The sequence below is a fragment of the Schistocerca americana genome, chromosome 7 (genome assembly GCF_021461395.2).
Source record: "Schistocerca americana isolate TAMUIC-IGC-003095 chromosome 7, iqSchAmer2.1, whole genome shotgun sequence".
Lineage (NCBI taxonomy): Eukaryota > Metazoa > Arthropoda > Insecta > Orthoptera > Acrididae > Schistocerca > Schistocerca americana.
The window spans coordinates 389,715,627-389,732,590 of record NC_060125.1 but is presented as its reverse complement, the minus strand read 5'-3'; the positions used below and the strand labels follow the sequence as shown (position 1 = coordinate 389,732,590).

Below are 16,964 nucleotides of genomic sequence, written 5' to 3'. Positions count from 1 at the left end.
TGAAGGTTGTTCGAGATCGGTATCTTAGAAATATTTCGTAAAAATTTCAGCCATTTGCTAAGCATAACCGTCTTGGAATCCTCGGCTCGGTTTTGGTACGCTGGTGAAACTGCCCATGAACTAACGGTACCTCCATAAGTCCCATCAAGCCCACCGTAGACTACATCAAACGCAAAAAGAACCAACCGATTTGTACCATTTATCTAAGCAGGAGGACGTCTGTAATACTCGTACTTTGACACTGTACTGTAGGAGAATGACACTAAGACGACCTTTCTGTTGGGTATACAGATGGTCCCTACACAAAGGACTATCGAAAACACTTGACTCTACCTTCTTATCATCAACAGAAACCGATCTATGGCAGAGGAAAATCCCATTTTCTTGCGCGGCATTTTGGAACTTATTAGGTATGAATGCTGTCGCATGCATGCTGATTAGTCACACGTGAAAATTTGTACTGTACTGGAACTCGAACCTGGATTTCCCGTTTATCTTGAGCGGTCGCCTTAAGCACTTCGGATATGGGTGCACACTTCCTGGACTGTCACAGAATTTCATATGTCACATTGTCGATATCTTTATATGGTATTCCACTAAATTCATCATCTAATGCTCGTAAAATTACTTGGATTCTCGCATCAGAGAGGATGAGAAAACAAGGAATCGAGATCAGCGTTGTTCTCACTATGTGCCTACCTAAGCTTGCGATACTTACACGTAGGAGCAGAAGCTATTCACGATCTGCAGATGTAGGAAATACTTGAAAATTAATTTGTTTACAGTGGGTTACTTGACATCAGCTGTGTTAGATATAGATCAGCCACCCAATAGTGGCAGGACGATAGTAACATTTATCCCAGTTCCTCGTTGTTATTCTCCCTGCTGTAGGAATCCAAGTAACGTTGTGAGCAATAGAGAATGAATGTAATGGAATATGATATAATTATGTAGACTGTGATAAAAGTTTGGGTCAGTCTTGCAGGCGTGCATGGATAACCGAAGTGGTTTAGGGGACAGGTCACGATAAGCGGGAAATCCGTGTATGAGTCTTGCTCCGGCACACATTTTCACACAAATGCCACTGATAGTATCTCTTTCCCAACACAGCTGGTGCCAAGATATTTGCAGGCAGTCAATTTATTTCGAATTAATTTCAGATAGCTGTCAATCGTCATTAAATGGCTGTACATACAGACATACAAGTAAAAATTACATGCTGAGGGGATCCACTGTATATTATGTTCCAGTTCGATAGTGAATTTTGACCAGTTGGCTTTGGTAAAGTTCCAGCGTAGCAGTGGGACTGATCTGATGGCAGGCATTTCTATGCCGACTTCGACGAGTGCTGGTCTGTGCTGACTTCGTGGGAAGTTGCCTAGAATCTTCCTACTTTACTTCAGAGGTCTTCCGGATGAGTCTTTTGAGACAAAACGTTGACCCGGATTATAATCCTTGTTTCATCTAGCAGAGTGGAAGGAGCCCTTTTCTTTGGCATAGTTCAACAGAAAGAGGTCTTCAGCATCGGCCCACTCTCACACGTCTTGGCCCTCCTTGTCGGTATAATCGTATCCCCAGTTGGTGCTCTTGCTGTTAAAATGTCCGAGGATTACAGCTGGGTGTTGGATGTTCTGGATGGCTTCATTCGAGATGGATGGAGAATTATAGATGTTTGTAATTTCAGTGCCTGCAATCTTCATTTTGGAGGCAAACATATTATTGCTCATATTTGTGCTTATTGTTTCAGCTTTATCTATGTTGGCGCGGAGTAGCCGCGCGGGTAGAGGCACCTCCTCCCGCCGGAGGTTCGAGTCCTCCCTCGGGCATGGGTGTGAGTGTTGTCCTTAGCATAAGTTAGTTTAAGTAGTGTGTAAGTCTAGGGACCGATGACCTCAGCAGTTTGGTTGGTCCTTAGAAATTCACACACATTTGAACATTTCATCTCTGTTGTTTTTTACATACGTTGCAGTACCATAACTTCTCTGAAATGTTGAATTAAGCAAGCTATATCCTGGAATCTTGCATCTTGCATGAAGCTGATCTTGATTTTCGCAGCGAGTCTCTTGCAGTAGGACAACATTCACCCTGTGGTTGGACAGTAATTTTGCTAAATATTCCCTTTTGATCGGCTTACTCCTTCTATATTGAGTTCTAAAACTCTTAATGTATGGTCGAGGTCTAAAACGGGGCTCTGAGATGAGCCATTCTGAGCTTGAGCCATGTTGCTGTATCTTCCAGTTGCTGGGATATGCTGAAGGAAAACTTCTGGTCCTGCAGCCAACGTTGTTGCACTCTTGGCACTACCCAGGGGTCACGCGTGGGGCACTTTAAGTTTAAACCAACGGACGTGAAGCAACGACGACCCCTATCGAAAAAGGTGGACAGCCAGATAGAGTCCCAGTCCAGCACGCTATTTTAACCTACCAGTAAGTTTCATAACAGCCATCACTTCCTCCGTAACGAGGACTTAAGATGACCGAGGTCCTGTTTCCTCGCGAGCCAAATCCTCATTTCATTTCGTCGGTGATTTATATCAAATGTTTAGCGTTACACATCCCTTCAACTAACCATACGTAGCTGTCTGAGACGACTGCCAGTTGGTATAGGGAAGAGTCGTGCAGTATCGACCGGCTTAAGTTTTTTGACTTCACTGTGTAACTGTGGTGCCTAATCGGAAAATTAATATACGATTCTCTTACCTCACGACATGGTCTACGAATAGCACAAAGTAACTATTTTTACTTTCCACGAATAGCACAGAGTAACGATTTTTAATTTTTATTTATAGTACTTAACGACATCGAAAGTAAATGAACTACAGTTACAAGTAATTGTTTTGTAAATAAAACTACCTGTTCCTGCTGCTCGTTACTTTATTTATCGCATAAGCGTTTCGCCTTCTTCTGTTCTAAGGCATCACCAGTGGGATCTATAACGATACAGAATCTGCAACACTCAGAAAACTTAGGAGAAAACTTCAAAATGAAAATGTTATCATTTCAAAAGCAGACAAGGGGAACACAGTAGTACTGATAGACAAAGAGCAATACACTGAAAAAACACAAGAATTCATCTCACAAAACAACATTACAAAATTAAAATAAGACCCAACAAACAGATTCTAGACAAAAGCAAAAAACACTCTGAAAATAATTGACATTATATTGGAGAACACAGAGAAAAGAAAGTTGGCACAGATCAGGCCCACTGCACTGGTCCTCCGAAGCCAACTAAAAATCCACAAACCGAATCTTCCTGTGAGGCCAATACTGGATTTCAGAAAATCCCCCACTTACAAGTTTGCAGGATACATGTTAAAATTACTGTCTGAAACTTTCTAGGTACAATAAGACAGAACCATTTAAACACTACACAGCTAATACAACAAATGATAATCAGAAAAAGATGAAAGAAAACACAAGATGGTACACAATGACATACAAACACAAACTCACCCATAAAATCACCAACATTTTCAAAGACAGGTAATAAACATAGCATAGACAACAGACAGTGCAAAAATACATCCAAAACTGACAAAAAACAGAGACATATACCAGAAAGCAGTTATATATCAGCTAGAGTGTAACACTTGTGAAAGCACATACATAAGGCAAACAGGGAGAACCTTTGATGTCAGATAAAAAGAACACATGAGAGCCTGGAAATATGGGACAAACCACTCCACATTTGCAGAACACCCAAGAGAAAATGGCCAAAAATCAACCACTAGAGAAGATGACATGAAAATAATTAGAATCAACAATAAAAAACACCTCCTGACCATGCAAGAAAATTACCACATACATAAAACCAAAGCAGTGGGGAAAATCCTATTGAATGACCAAGTACACCTGCTAAGCAATTCATTATTTACACTAACAGATAAAATAATAGAATAATGTTTTCAAAAAGGATAAATAGAATAATACCGTCCAGTGTAATAATAATAGAACCCAACATCTTTACACTCACTCATTCATGACCCCTCCCCAGAATACTGAAACGAAAAGTCAAAACAGCTGTCACCAAAGTTTTCAGCCACTCGCTAACAGCTAGAACAACCGCCACCCCCTCCCCCCCCCCCAAAAAAAATAAAAAATAAAATAAATCGGATCTATCCCCTCCCTCCCCTCTCTCTCTCTCACTCTCTCTCTCTCTCTCTCTCTCTCTCTCTCTCTCTCTCTCTCACTCACACACACACACACACACACACACAGGGTATAAACATCATAAACAGAAGTTAGTTAACGAACATATACTTCGTTAGGTTGGCAAGAAATAGGTAAACATACCAAAGAAGCTGAAATACGTAATGGAGTCGCAATATTTAGTTCGGAAAAACAGTGCTCGACGAAATACAGTGTGTGGAAGGCGAGAACAGAAAGATGTGATTATATGGCAGTGATAAAAGCGGTAGTGCGACCTCCGGACCAGATGTGAGGAAACGCAGATCAGCAAATCGTAAGTAATTACTTTTTAAACAAAAAATTGCGAAATGAACTGTTTAATAATCTAAAACTAACAAAATTGTATCGTTACAGATCCCACTGATCGTGCCTTAGAACAGAAGAAGGCGAAAAGCGTATGGGATAAATAAAGTAACTAGCAGCAGGCAAAGGCAGTTTTACTTACAAAACAAGTATTTTATATGCTTGCTGCGGAGGATGGCCACACAGACAAACTTGTTACAACTACAAGACTTGTAGAAAGCGTTTTAGAGTAAGGGACATTGTCTTTTCTGTGATAATATCGGTTGTTAATCATTCACTGCACTATTACTTATTAAACAATACGGGGGGAGATCAATAAGAAACACAACATATTTTTCTCTGAAAGTAGGTTTGTTCCATTCAGGATTAGAATACACCATATTATTCCCTGCTCTTTCAGCTACAGAACCGTATTTTTACAACGTAATCTCCGTACAACGCGACGGCCTTATGCCACCCTACAGGGAGGGTCTTTGTGCCGCATAGTACCACTCTATTGGTCGACGTTGGAGCCAATGTCTTACTGTGTCAATAACCTCTGCATCATGCACGTACTGCTTCCCCCGGAGTATATCCTTTATTGGGCCAAACAGATGGAAGTCGAAGGTACAGTGGATGAAGAGGAACTGTCCAGTGACGTTTTGCGGACTTTATCGGAAGCGCAGACTAGTGTGAGGACTTGCTTGTCATTTGTATTTTTGTGTCGAAGAACACGCTGAAGTTGTTTCTTCCATTTCATGAGGGTAGCATAATACACCTGAGAGTTGAGCGTTGCACCATCAGGGAGGACACCGAACAGAATAAGTCGTTCAAAGTCCTTGAAGGCCGCCGCCACTGCTTTACAGGCTGAGGGTGCGGCTTCTAACTTTTTCTTCGGAGGAGAGATGGTGTGGAGTCACTCCATGGACTGAGGTTTTGTTTCCGGTTTGAAGTGGTGAACCCATGTTTCATCGCCTCTTACGATGTTTGACAAATTGCACTATCAGTATCGTAACACGCAAGGAATTTCATACAGATGGTACTTCTTTGTTCTTTATGGTCTTCTGTTAGGCGCTGAGAAATCCAGTGGGGGTGCACCCATTTGAGTGAAACTTCCTGGCAGATTAAAACTGTGTGCCGGACCGAGACTCGAACTCGGGAACTTTGCCATTCGCGGGGAAGTTTCCAGAGTGCTAGTTTTCAGGAGCGCTAGCCCTGCAGGATTCGCAATATCCTTTGTTTTAGGAGTGCTAGTCGTGAAAGATTCGCAGGAGAGCTTCTGTAAAGTTTGGAAGGTAGGAGACGAGGTACTGGCGGAAGTAAAGCTGTGAGGACGGGTCGTGAGTCGTGCTTGGTTAGAGCACTCGGCCGCGAAAGGCAAAGGTCCCGAGTTTGAGTCTCGGTCCGGCACACAGTTTTGATCTGAGCTCTTCGTTCTTGACCTTCCAGCTTTATTATTCCCTCATGTTTCTTGTGCATTTGGATACTATCCGTCTTTCACTCTTCACTTTGTCGAACATTTTTCCAGGTCAACAAACCTTGTGAACGTGTCTTGATTTATCTTCAGTATTGTTTTTTATCAACCGTAACGTCAGGACGACCTCTTGACGCTTTTACCTTTCCTACAGCCAGACTTACCATCATCTAAGAGATCCTCAGCTTCTTTTTAATTCTTTTGTATATTATTCTTGTCAGCAACTTAAATGCATAAGTTGTTAAGCTGACTGCATGATAATTTTTACACTTGTCGGCTTTTGCTGTCACCGGAATCGTGTGGATGATGTTTTTCCGAAAGTCGGATGGTATATCGCCACACTCATACGTGCTACACACCAATGTGAATGGTCGATTTGGTGCCACTTCCCCGAACGATTTTAGAAATTCCGGTGAAATGTTGTTGTCCGTTCTGACTTATTTGATCTTAAGTTCTCCAAAGCCCTTTTAAATTCGCATTATAATTCTTGATCCCCTATCTCTTCTATATCGCCTCCTATTTCCTCTCCTATCACGTCATCAGATAAGTCTTCCCCCTCATAGAGGCCTTCAACGTAGTCCTTTCACCTATCCGCTCTCTCCTATGCACTCAACAGTGGAATTCACATTGCACTCTTAATGTTACTGGCCTTCTTGAACTCGCCATAGTGTACGTTCTTTTATTTACAGAAATTATCACGAAATGTTTGTTAGATGTCACACCGTGCATAACATAGATAACCGAAATATAGCAACGAAGTTAAGCACTCATCTTAAAAACGGGTACCACAGACGTCAAAATATCTTCCGTGCGCTTTGAGCTACGGCAACACCACGAAGCATTCGGAGCGAGCAAAGCACTGAAGACAAGAAGAAGATAACTGTCTCTAGGGTACATGGATACGCGAGCTCGCTTCTTCTTATTGTAGACTTCTCTCATTTGGAGGCGAAAAGAGAAATCTCAATAGCGGCCGGTACTGTAAGCCGGCCGATATTGCGCGGCTCTCTCCTACCTTTGACTGCAGATTTGCTTTGGGAATAAGTAATTGAACTTAACTGTTGTAATAAAATCGTATTTGGTTTTTCAGGTGGTGACAATGTTGACGTCGAATCCGTCGCTGTCCTGGGATACGAGGGTGCTCCTAGTACATGTCACAATGCTGGACTTGATGAGGATTGTTTCCAGTTCCAAGAATCGAGGATTGTTGTTGAGCGTTCTCAGAGGGACGGAGGAGTGTGTTACAGATTTTCTGCGTCGTACGATATCCCAGGTATAATAGTAGAAAACTGCATTCCTCACAATGGTAGCCACCTATATGGCGGTCCGGAGCAGTATAATCAATACTGGCCCATAGAGTCCAACGTATACAGCAATTATTCGTATGTCACTAAACAGCAGGACAACGTCGGGATTGCCGAGCGGTATTGGCTTTTTTCGGACGGTAGATACGTCCACGCGCAACCAAATATGCCCCTCTTCATCAATCAGAACATCAACGACTCTGTGGGTTGGTTGTGTCTTGCCGCTGAGAAGGCACCGCCATACTCGCTGGAGCGATCCGGCATCGTCCTGAACAAGACGACGTGCGTGTTTGAAGACGCGAGGCAGGCCCACGAGGATGCTGTCGAGAGGTACCTGGGCAGACCGTCTGGCATACCGGACGAGCGAATGACCACGCATCCTATTTGGTCAACGTGGGCGCGGTACAAGAGGGACATTAACGACTCAACGGTGAGGCAGCTGGCCGCGGAAATAGTCGCCAACGGCTTCAACAACAGCCAGCTCGAGATAGACGACCTGTGGGAAACCTGCTATGGGAGCTTGACGTTCGACACAGCCAAGTTCCCCGACGTGAGGAAACTCACAGAAGATCTGCACGACCTGGGATTCCGCGTCACCCTGTGGGTCCACCCCTTCGTGAACCTCGACTGCGAGCCGTACCATTCTCAGGCCCTCGCCAGTGGATACTTCGTCACCAATACTGAAGGCAGCGCCAATACCTCCTGGTGGAATGGTGAAGGAAGCGTCATCGACTTCACAAATCCTGAAGCGGCAGCCTGGTGGGCCAATAGGCTTTGGGTAAGTACTGTTGTGACTCCTAAGTAGTAGCGAGTTATCATGTGACAACTCAGTATCACTCGATCTTCGTTGGGTAGCTACTTGCGATTATTGGCTGTATTACAGTGTCCAGTCACGTTAAGGTGACGAACTGTCAAAAGACTGAATAACCATCTTTTTCAGCGCAGACCACTGCGATATGTGCAGGAAGACAGACTGTGAGGTTCTGGAAGGTACCAATGGGGATATGGAGCCAGGCTTACGCCAGTGCCGTGTCCAGCTGCGCTAGATATCTTGGATGAGGATCAAAAATGGTTCAAATGGCTCTAAGCACTATGGGACTTGACATCTGAGGTCATCGATCCCCTAAACTTAGAACTGCTTAAACCTAACTAACCTAAGTACATCACACACATCCATGCCCGAGGCAGGATTCAAACCTGCGACCGTAGCAGCCGCGCGCCTCCGGATTGAAGCGCCTAGAACCGCTCGAGGCTGAGGATCGATGGCGCGAACAGCCCGATCGAACTGGTGTCACACTTCTTCGGTTAGTTTTATAATCTGGGAATTTGGTGGCCAGGAAAGTACAGTAAATTCATCCTGGTGCTCTTCGAACGACGCGCTTACACCGATAGCTGTGTGACACGTTACATTGTCGTGCTTATAGATGCCAGTGTGCCAAGGAGAAACAAATTGCATGTAGGGATGGACATGGTCCCCAAGGATAGGTGCATTCTTGTATTGACCCACTGTGCCTTCCAGAATGACGAGATCATCCAGGGAATACCAAGAAAACATTCCCGAGACCATAACGCTCCTGCCTGCCCTCTTTCGAGGATTATTGTAGGGTGTTTGCTTTCTGTCCGATGGAGCTTAAAACTTGATTTTTCGGAAAAGGCATCTGTCGCCACTCAGTAGATGTCCAGCTGCGATACTGGCGTTAAAATTCCAGCCTTCGTCGTCGATGAACAGCGATCAGCATGGGTGCGTGAATAGTGAATAAGGCGCCTGGTGCGGAGGCCCATACACAGCAAAGTTCGCTGAACGGTCGTTGGGGAGACACCGCTGGTAGCCCTCTCGTTCATCTGGGACGCCAGTTGCTCAACAGTTGCACATCTGATCGTCTGTACATATCTCCACACTCGTCGTTCACCCTTGTCATCTATGCAGTTGCTTCGGTACCGATTTTGGATATTACCGTTTTGCGACGCACGGTCTACTTTAACCACTGCGGTACGCGAATAGTTTACAAACTTAGCCGTTTCGAAAATGCTTCCAGCCTTGTCCCGATAGTCAATGGTTGTGCCCTTTAGGACGTCAGATAAATTGCTCCAGTCCCGCATTACGACCGGGGACTGATGACCTCAGATCTACATCTACATCCATACTCCGCAAGCCACCTGACGGTGTGTGGCGGAGGGTACCATGAGGACTTCTATCGGTTCTCCCTTCTATTCCAGTCTCGTATTGGTCGTGGAAAGAAGGATTGTCGGTATGCCTCTGTGTGGGTTCTAATTTCTCCGATTTTATCCTCATGGTCTCTTCGCGAGATATACGTAGGAGGGAGCAATATACTGCCTGACTCTTCGGTGAAGGTATGTTCTCGAAACTTCAACAAAAGTCCATACCGAGCTACTGAGCGTCTCTCCTGCAGAGTCTTCCACTGGAGTTTATCTATTATCTCCGTAACGCTTTCGCGATTACTAAATGATCCTGTAACGGTGGGCGCTGCTCTCCGTTGGATTTTTTCTATCTCTTCTATCAACCCTATCTGGTACGGACTGGTATGGATCCCACACTGCTGAGCAGTATTCAAGCAGTGGGCGCACGAGCGTACTGTAACCTACTTCCTTAGGATTCTGCCAATGAATCTCAGTCTGGCATCTGCTTTACCGAAGATCAACTTTATATGATCATTCCATTTTAAATCACTCCTAATGCGTACTCCCAGATAATTTATGGAATTAACTTGACTAGAAGAAGGGATCGGTTGGTAGGACATGTTCTGAGACATCGAGGGATCACCAATTTAGTATTGGAGGGCAGCGTGGAGGGTGAAAATCGTAGAGGGAGACCAAGAGATGAATACACGAAGCAGATTCAGAAGGATGTAGGCTTCAGTAGGTACTGGGAGATGAAGAAGCTTGCACAGGATAGAGTAGCATGGAGAGCTGCATCAAACCAGTCTCAGGACTGAAGACCACAACAACAACAACAACTGCTTCCAGTTGCTGACCTGCTATATTGTAGCTAAATGATAAGGGATCTTTCTTTCTATGTATTCGCAGCGCATTACTCTTGTCTACATTGAGATTCAATTGCCATTTTCTGCACCATGCGTCAATTAGCTGCAGATCCTCCTGCATTTCAGTACAATTTTCCATTGTTAGAACCTCTCGATATACCACAGCATCATCCGCAAAAAGCCTCAGTGAACTTCCGATGCCATCCACAAGGTCATTTATGTATATTGTGAATAGCAACGGTCGTACGACACTCTCCTGCGGCACACCTAAAATCACTCTTACTTCTGAAGACTTCTCTCCATTGAAAATGACATGCTGCGTTCTGATGTTAAGTCACATAGTGCTTAGAGCCATTTGAGCCGCATTATGACAACGACTGCACACTGTCGCCACCCCCTCCCCCACTCTCCCCCGACACGCTCACCTGCTGTAACATAGACTGATAGACTGTGATCACATTAATGTGACTGTATCGTGTAACTGCAGTAGGTACCAGAAAGATTAGGAAACACCAAAATGATTTTTCCGCGTTTTATGGAAGTCATATTCACACTAATAAAAGGAACGTCACAGGTATAGTTTTATCATCAATGAGTCAAAACAGGAAATGAAAGAGAAAAAGGAGGCAATAACGGTGCGAATCTTTTCCGGGAATTAGAATAACTTTGCACCAAATCCTACGGATAGATGATTTCAGCAAGCGTGTGTGGTCCTCACATGCAGTCTCGCCCATAGTTTTTGTATACTCTCTGCTTGTACGTTGTTGGTAACATATATAAACGGGTGTGATTACGTTTGTTGGAAGCAGTTAGTATTACATAATGCATTAGTGAAACCAACAAAACCATAGTACATTAATGGCCATTAAAATTGCTACACCACAAAGATGACGTGATACAGGAGCGAAATTTAACCGACAGGAAGAAGTGCTGTCATATGAAAATGATTAGCTTTTCGGAGCATTCAAACAAGGTTGGCACCGGTGGCGTCACCTACAACGTGCTGACACGAGGGAAGTTTCCAACCGATTTCTCATACACAAACAGCAGTTGACCGGCGTTGCCTGGTGAAACGTTGTTGTGATGCCTCGTGTAAGGAGGAGAAATGCGTACCATCACGTTTCCGACTTTGATAAAGGTCGGATTATAGCCTATCGCGGTTGCGGTTTATCGTATCACGACATTGCTGCTCGTGTTGGTAGAGATCCAATGACTGTTAGCTGAATATGGAATCGGTGGGTTCAGGAGATTAATACGGAACGCCGTGCTGGATCCCAACGGCCTCGTATCACTAGCAGTCGAGATGACAGGCATCTTATCCGCATGGCTGTAACGTATCGTGCAGCCACGACTCGATCCTTGAGTCAACAGATGGGGTCGTTTGCATGACAACCATCTGCACGAACAGTTCGACGACGTTTGCAGTAGCATGGACTATCAGCTCGGAGACTATGGCTGCGGTTACCCTTTAAGCTGCATCACAGACAGGAGCGCCTGCGATGGTGTACTCAACGACGAACCTGGGTGCATGAATGGCAAAACGTCATTTTTTCCGATGAATCCAGGTTCTGTGTACAGCACCATGATGGTCGCATCCGTGTTTGGCGTCATCGCGGTGTACGCACATTGGAAGCGTGTATTCGTCATCGCCATACTGGCGTGATCACCCGGTGTGATGGTATGGGGTACCATTGGTTACACGTCTCGGTCACCTCTTGTTCGCATTGACGGCACTTTGAACAGTGGACGTTACATCTCAGTTGTGTTACGAGCCATGGCTCTACCCTTCATTCGATCCCTGCGAAACCCTACATTTCAACAGGATAATGCACGACCGCATATTGAAGGTCCTGTACGGGCCTTTCTGGATACAGAAAATGTTCGACTGCTGCCCTGGCCAGCACATTCTCCAAATCTCTCACCAATTGAAAACGTGTGGTCAATGGTGGCTGATCAACTGGATCGTCACAATACGCCAGTCACTACTCTTGATGAACTGTGGTATCTTGATGCTGCATGGGCAGCTGTACCTGTACACACGCCATCCAAGCTGTGTTTGATTCTATGCTCAGGCGTGTCAAGGCCGTTATTACGGCCGGAGGATGCACCCAAATTGCGTGTAAATGTAATCACATGTCAGTTCTAGTATAATATATTTGTCCAATGAATACCCGTTTATCATCTGCATTTCTTGTTGGTGCAGCACTTTTAATGGCCAGTAGTATATCATCTTCTGTAGATGTATAACTGTTTTCAGGAAGGGTTGTTTCTTTTGTTAGGACTCAGAAACATTAGCAGTACGATCAGCCACAAATATAGCTGCTGGAAAATGACTGCTAACATTATTAGGAAACAGCGCCTTCAATAGCAATAAATTTACTTTCCTTATTAATTATTCGACAATACTTTTACTAATTCTAAAATAACCAGTTGCTATAATTCAAGCCAAGAAATAGATAAATTATTATAATTGTTGTAAAAATGAATGTTGGATTATTATATAGGCCAGTTTTTCTAAAGATACTGTTATTTCTTGATAACTGATTGAATTATTACTTTTTCTCCTTTCTCTTTTCACATTTATGCAAAGATACTAGTTCCTGTCACTAACTGTTCCTTGAATATGAAAATAATCTGCAGTGGTAACGGTTTGAGCACGGAAATAAAAGCCTTTGCTTGCAATCTATTCGTCACCACAATAAAAAACTGTACGCTAAGCAACATCCAAATGGTTCAAATGGCTCTGAGCACTATGGGACTTAACATCTGAGGTCATCAGTCCCATAGAACTTAGAACTATTTAACCTAACTAACCTAAGGACATCACACACATCCATATCCGAGGCAGGATTCGAACCTGCGACCGTAGCTGTCGCGCGGTTGCAGACTGAAGCGTCTAAAACCGCGCGGCCACACCGGCCGGCAAATAAAAACACGTAAAATTAACATGAAATGAAGAAGTTAATTATATTGGACTATGATTGGCATTGTTAGAAAAACTAAAAGAATAACAAAATCAGAGTTCGTCATCTGTGCAACGCGCACGTTCAAATTAACAAGAGAAATAAGCCAATGACATCTGTAACCAAGGTGCACAAACAACCAGATGAATGAGTGCTGCTCGGAAATTTGGGGAAATCTGTGGTAAGGTCTTATTGGACCAAACTCTGAGGTCATCGGTCCCTAAGCTTACACGCTACTTAATCTAACTTAAACTAACTTATACTAAGGACAACACACACGCCCATGCCCGAGGGAGGACTCGAAGCCCTGACAGGGGGATGATGCTCAGAATACGAACTCTGAAATATGAAAATAACACATGCTATAGCAAGGGCGACACTCACATCTTCAAATTTCACACTCAGGAGGGGACGACAACAAGGAATCGAATGCTTAGATAACCAGGAAGCGAATAGTAGGAAGTCAAAGCTCTCCGTTCTCAGCGAAAATTCTGTTGGAGGGGTGACAGCATGTTTGTAGTCATTACGGCGAACGAGGAAGTACATAGGAACATGAAAATAGGGGGGAACGCTGTAAAAATTTCCTCGAGATACCATACAATGCTCATAAACAATTTGCTAGGTTCGTATCTAGATTAAACTATCTTTTACTATTGGTCGATGTATACACAATATCTAGCACGGGAGGCAGTACACTGGTCTGGTTGAACAGAAATAGCGTTGATTTGTTAAAACGTAAAACATTATTTTCCAAAAGTCCTTTAATGCATAGATCGCGTTTACATAAGAAAATTAAAAGATGTTGACTAGCTAGGCCGGTTGTAACAACTATCTTCAGATCATGCTTATATTAAATGCAGGTTGAATGCAAACTGAATGTACCGGTAATAATCATCATAAAGTGAGCCGCATTTGTGTTGAAAGAAACATGAATGAAAAATTTGGTCCTACAACCTTGTTCATAACCATTCTTAATTTTTGTGCCGTTGCATAAAGCTTTTTAGCTGAACTATACTGTAATGGTACAATCAGTTTGTTCAGCCAGAGTCTTGTATAGTATGGTGCAGAGCCAGACACAGTTTTGTTGTTGGTGTTAACACCAAATTTCTTATTCGTGTTTGTTTCTACATGTACAACAGGAATAATCAATTCCTAACACGCTAAACACTTTTAATGCATCATTTATTTTGACCATTTGGGCTGCCTCTTTTGTGAACCCTAGCGTTGGAGTCTTTTGCCTTTACTCTTTTATTCCCATTATGAAATATTCTGCCAAATTACTCCTTCACCGTACAAGTTATAAAAATAGCATTTTGTTGTAAATAATATGACTGCCTCCTTCTCAATTTTATTACAGTCATATTGTTTGTGTATTGTTAGTCTTAGTCTATACTTCTGCAGCATAATTTCAGGGATTTCAGAAGTATTAATCTGCCTCATATTGTGTAACAATTTCTCAAGATCCATAACCGACTGGAGGATTCGTAATTTTCTTTACTGTATTTCGACGCCAGTTACAGGAACTACAGAATCTAAAACGCAAGAAATGAATATTTAAATAGAAAACTTTGGAATATAACATGTTTTTTAAACTGACTAAAAAGTTTAAAATAATTTCTCCTAGACCCATACAGACTACTAACCCAATACAGATAGTCCCAAAAATTTGTGCTTGGATATTTTTAATAACGATGACAATACTTGTGAAATTTAAAACGAGAAATGTTGGGCGCATGCTGTAGGTAACCTAAGTTCACCTAAGTCACCAACAATTTTATTGCGCTACAAATAATAAGAACTCTTTTGGGAATTTTCTTAACGACAGCTACTCTCGACACTCCGTACTGTACCTGCTTCATGTGCCGCATGTTTTTCGCTTTAAGTTTTAAGGTGTTGTCATAGCTATTAAAAACTAACAAGCACAAATTTTTGGGTCTGTGTTTATGGGATTAGGAATTTGTAATGGGGTTCAGAGAAATTATTTTATACTTTATAGTCCGTCGGTCTCGTGAGGGCTCACTAATATTGAAATAGCACCCCCACCTTTGTACGTATGGGAAATCCTGTATGTACCTCAGGCTTACGCGATGGACTCTGTTGGAATTATATTTTCCTCGAGACATATTGAGACTCATATTTTATCTTCGATAAGGATATAACCTGAAGTAATGAACTAAAATTTGTGTCAGAGCTGGGACTTGAACTTGGATCTTCTACTTATTAGGGAGGTGTGCTACCCACTACACCACCCTGGGATTGCGGCTAACAAAAAACTGAGTGAACGGATCAACGAACAATACAGAACAAAATGAGATCAACTTAAAAAAAAAAAAAAGATCCAATGGCCCCCCCCCCCTAACACGAACTTCAATTCACACCTTTACTCATCTTCATTTTCTATTTCTTAAATTGTCGTTATTACTGAGGCTCTCAGTTTTGTACATAATGGAGAAATCCTGCCTGTTCCTCAGGCACAGGTGATCTATTGATCCGATGGAATTATATTTTCCTGGAGACATACTGAGTCTCAACTTTATCTTCCATGAGGATAGAAGCTGAAGTAATGTATTAAAATTTGTGCCAAGGCTGGGACTTGAACCCAAGTCTGCTGCTTACTAGACATACTTACGTTACTCACAATGTCAGGATGGTGCAGTGCATAACACATAAGCCTGATCAGCAAAAGACCCCGGTAATTACATCATATCGACAGATCACCTATGCTTGAGGTACAGGCAGGACTTCCCCATTACGTATAAATCTGGGGTAAGCTGAATTCGGAATCGCTGGAGAGAAGGCAACATTCTTTTCTAGGAACGCTATTGAAAAAATTTAGAGAAACTGCATTTAAAGCTGACTGCGGAGCGATTCTACTGCCTCCAACAAAAACTGTTCATAGGGACCGCGAAGATAAGATTCGAGAAAGCATATAGATTGTCGTTTTTCACTCGCTCAATTTGTGAATGGAACAGATCCCTCGCTCAATTTGTGAATGGAACAGAAAAGGAAATGAGAATTAGTGGTATGGGTACTCTCCGCCGCGCATAGTTCGGTGGATTGCGGAGTTTCTATGTAGAAGTTGATTTTCAGAAGGGTTTTGGAACATATAATGTGCTCAAACATTATGAATCACCTCGAAGAAAACGATTTATTGACAAATAGCCAACACGGATTCAGAAAATATCGTTCTGCTGAAATTCAACTAGCGGTTTATTCTCGCGAAGTAATGAGTGCTATCGACAGGGGACGTCAAACTGATTACACATTTTTAGATTTCCAGAAGGCTTTTGACACCATTCCTCACATGCAACTTCTGACTAAATTGCAAGCCTATAGAGTACCGTCTCAGTTGTGTGACTGGATTCATGATTTATGGTCAGAAAGTTCACAGTTCGTAATAACTGACGGAATTTCATCGAGTAAAACGGAATTAATATCTATTGTTCCCCAAGGAAGTGTTATAGGCTCTCTTTTGTTCCTGATCTACATCAACGATTTAGTAGTAATTTGTGCAGCCCTCTTAGACTATTTGCAGATGATGCTGTCATTTTTCCTCACGTAAAATGATCAGATGATAAAATGAAATTGCAAAATGATGTAGACAAGGCATCTGTATGGTGAAACAGTGGCAAATGACTCTTATCATGAAAAGTGTGAAATCACCTTCATGTGAACTAAAGAGAATCCTATAGATTTCAGCAACACGATAAATCACACAAATCTAAAGGCAGTAAACTCAACTTGGAGATTAC

At 42.8% G+C, this 16,964-nt stretch overlaps 1 protein-coding gene across 1 annotated transcript in view; it reads left to right on the top strand.

Moving 5' to 3' along the window:
• Positions 1-16,964, top strand: part of LOC124622534 (myogenesis-regulating glycosidase-like) — a 57,086-nt gene that overhangs the window by 12,534 nt on the left and 27,588 nt on the right. The window contains exon 3 of the mRNA XM_047148266.1: positions 7,034-8,025. Coding sequence (XP_047004222.1) covers positions 7,034-8,025 — 992 coding nt within the window. The remainder of the gene's footprint in view (positions 1-7,033; positions 8,026-16,964) is intronic.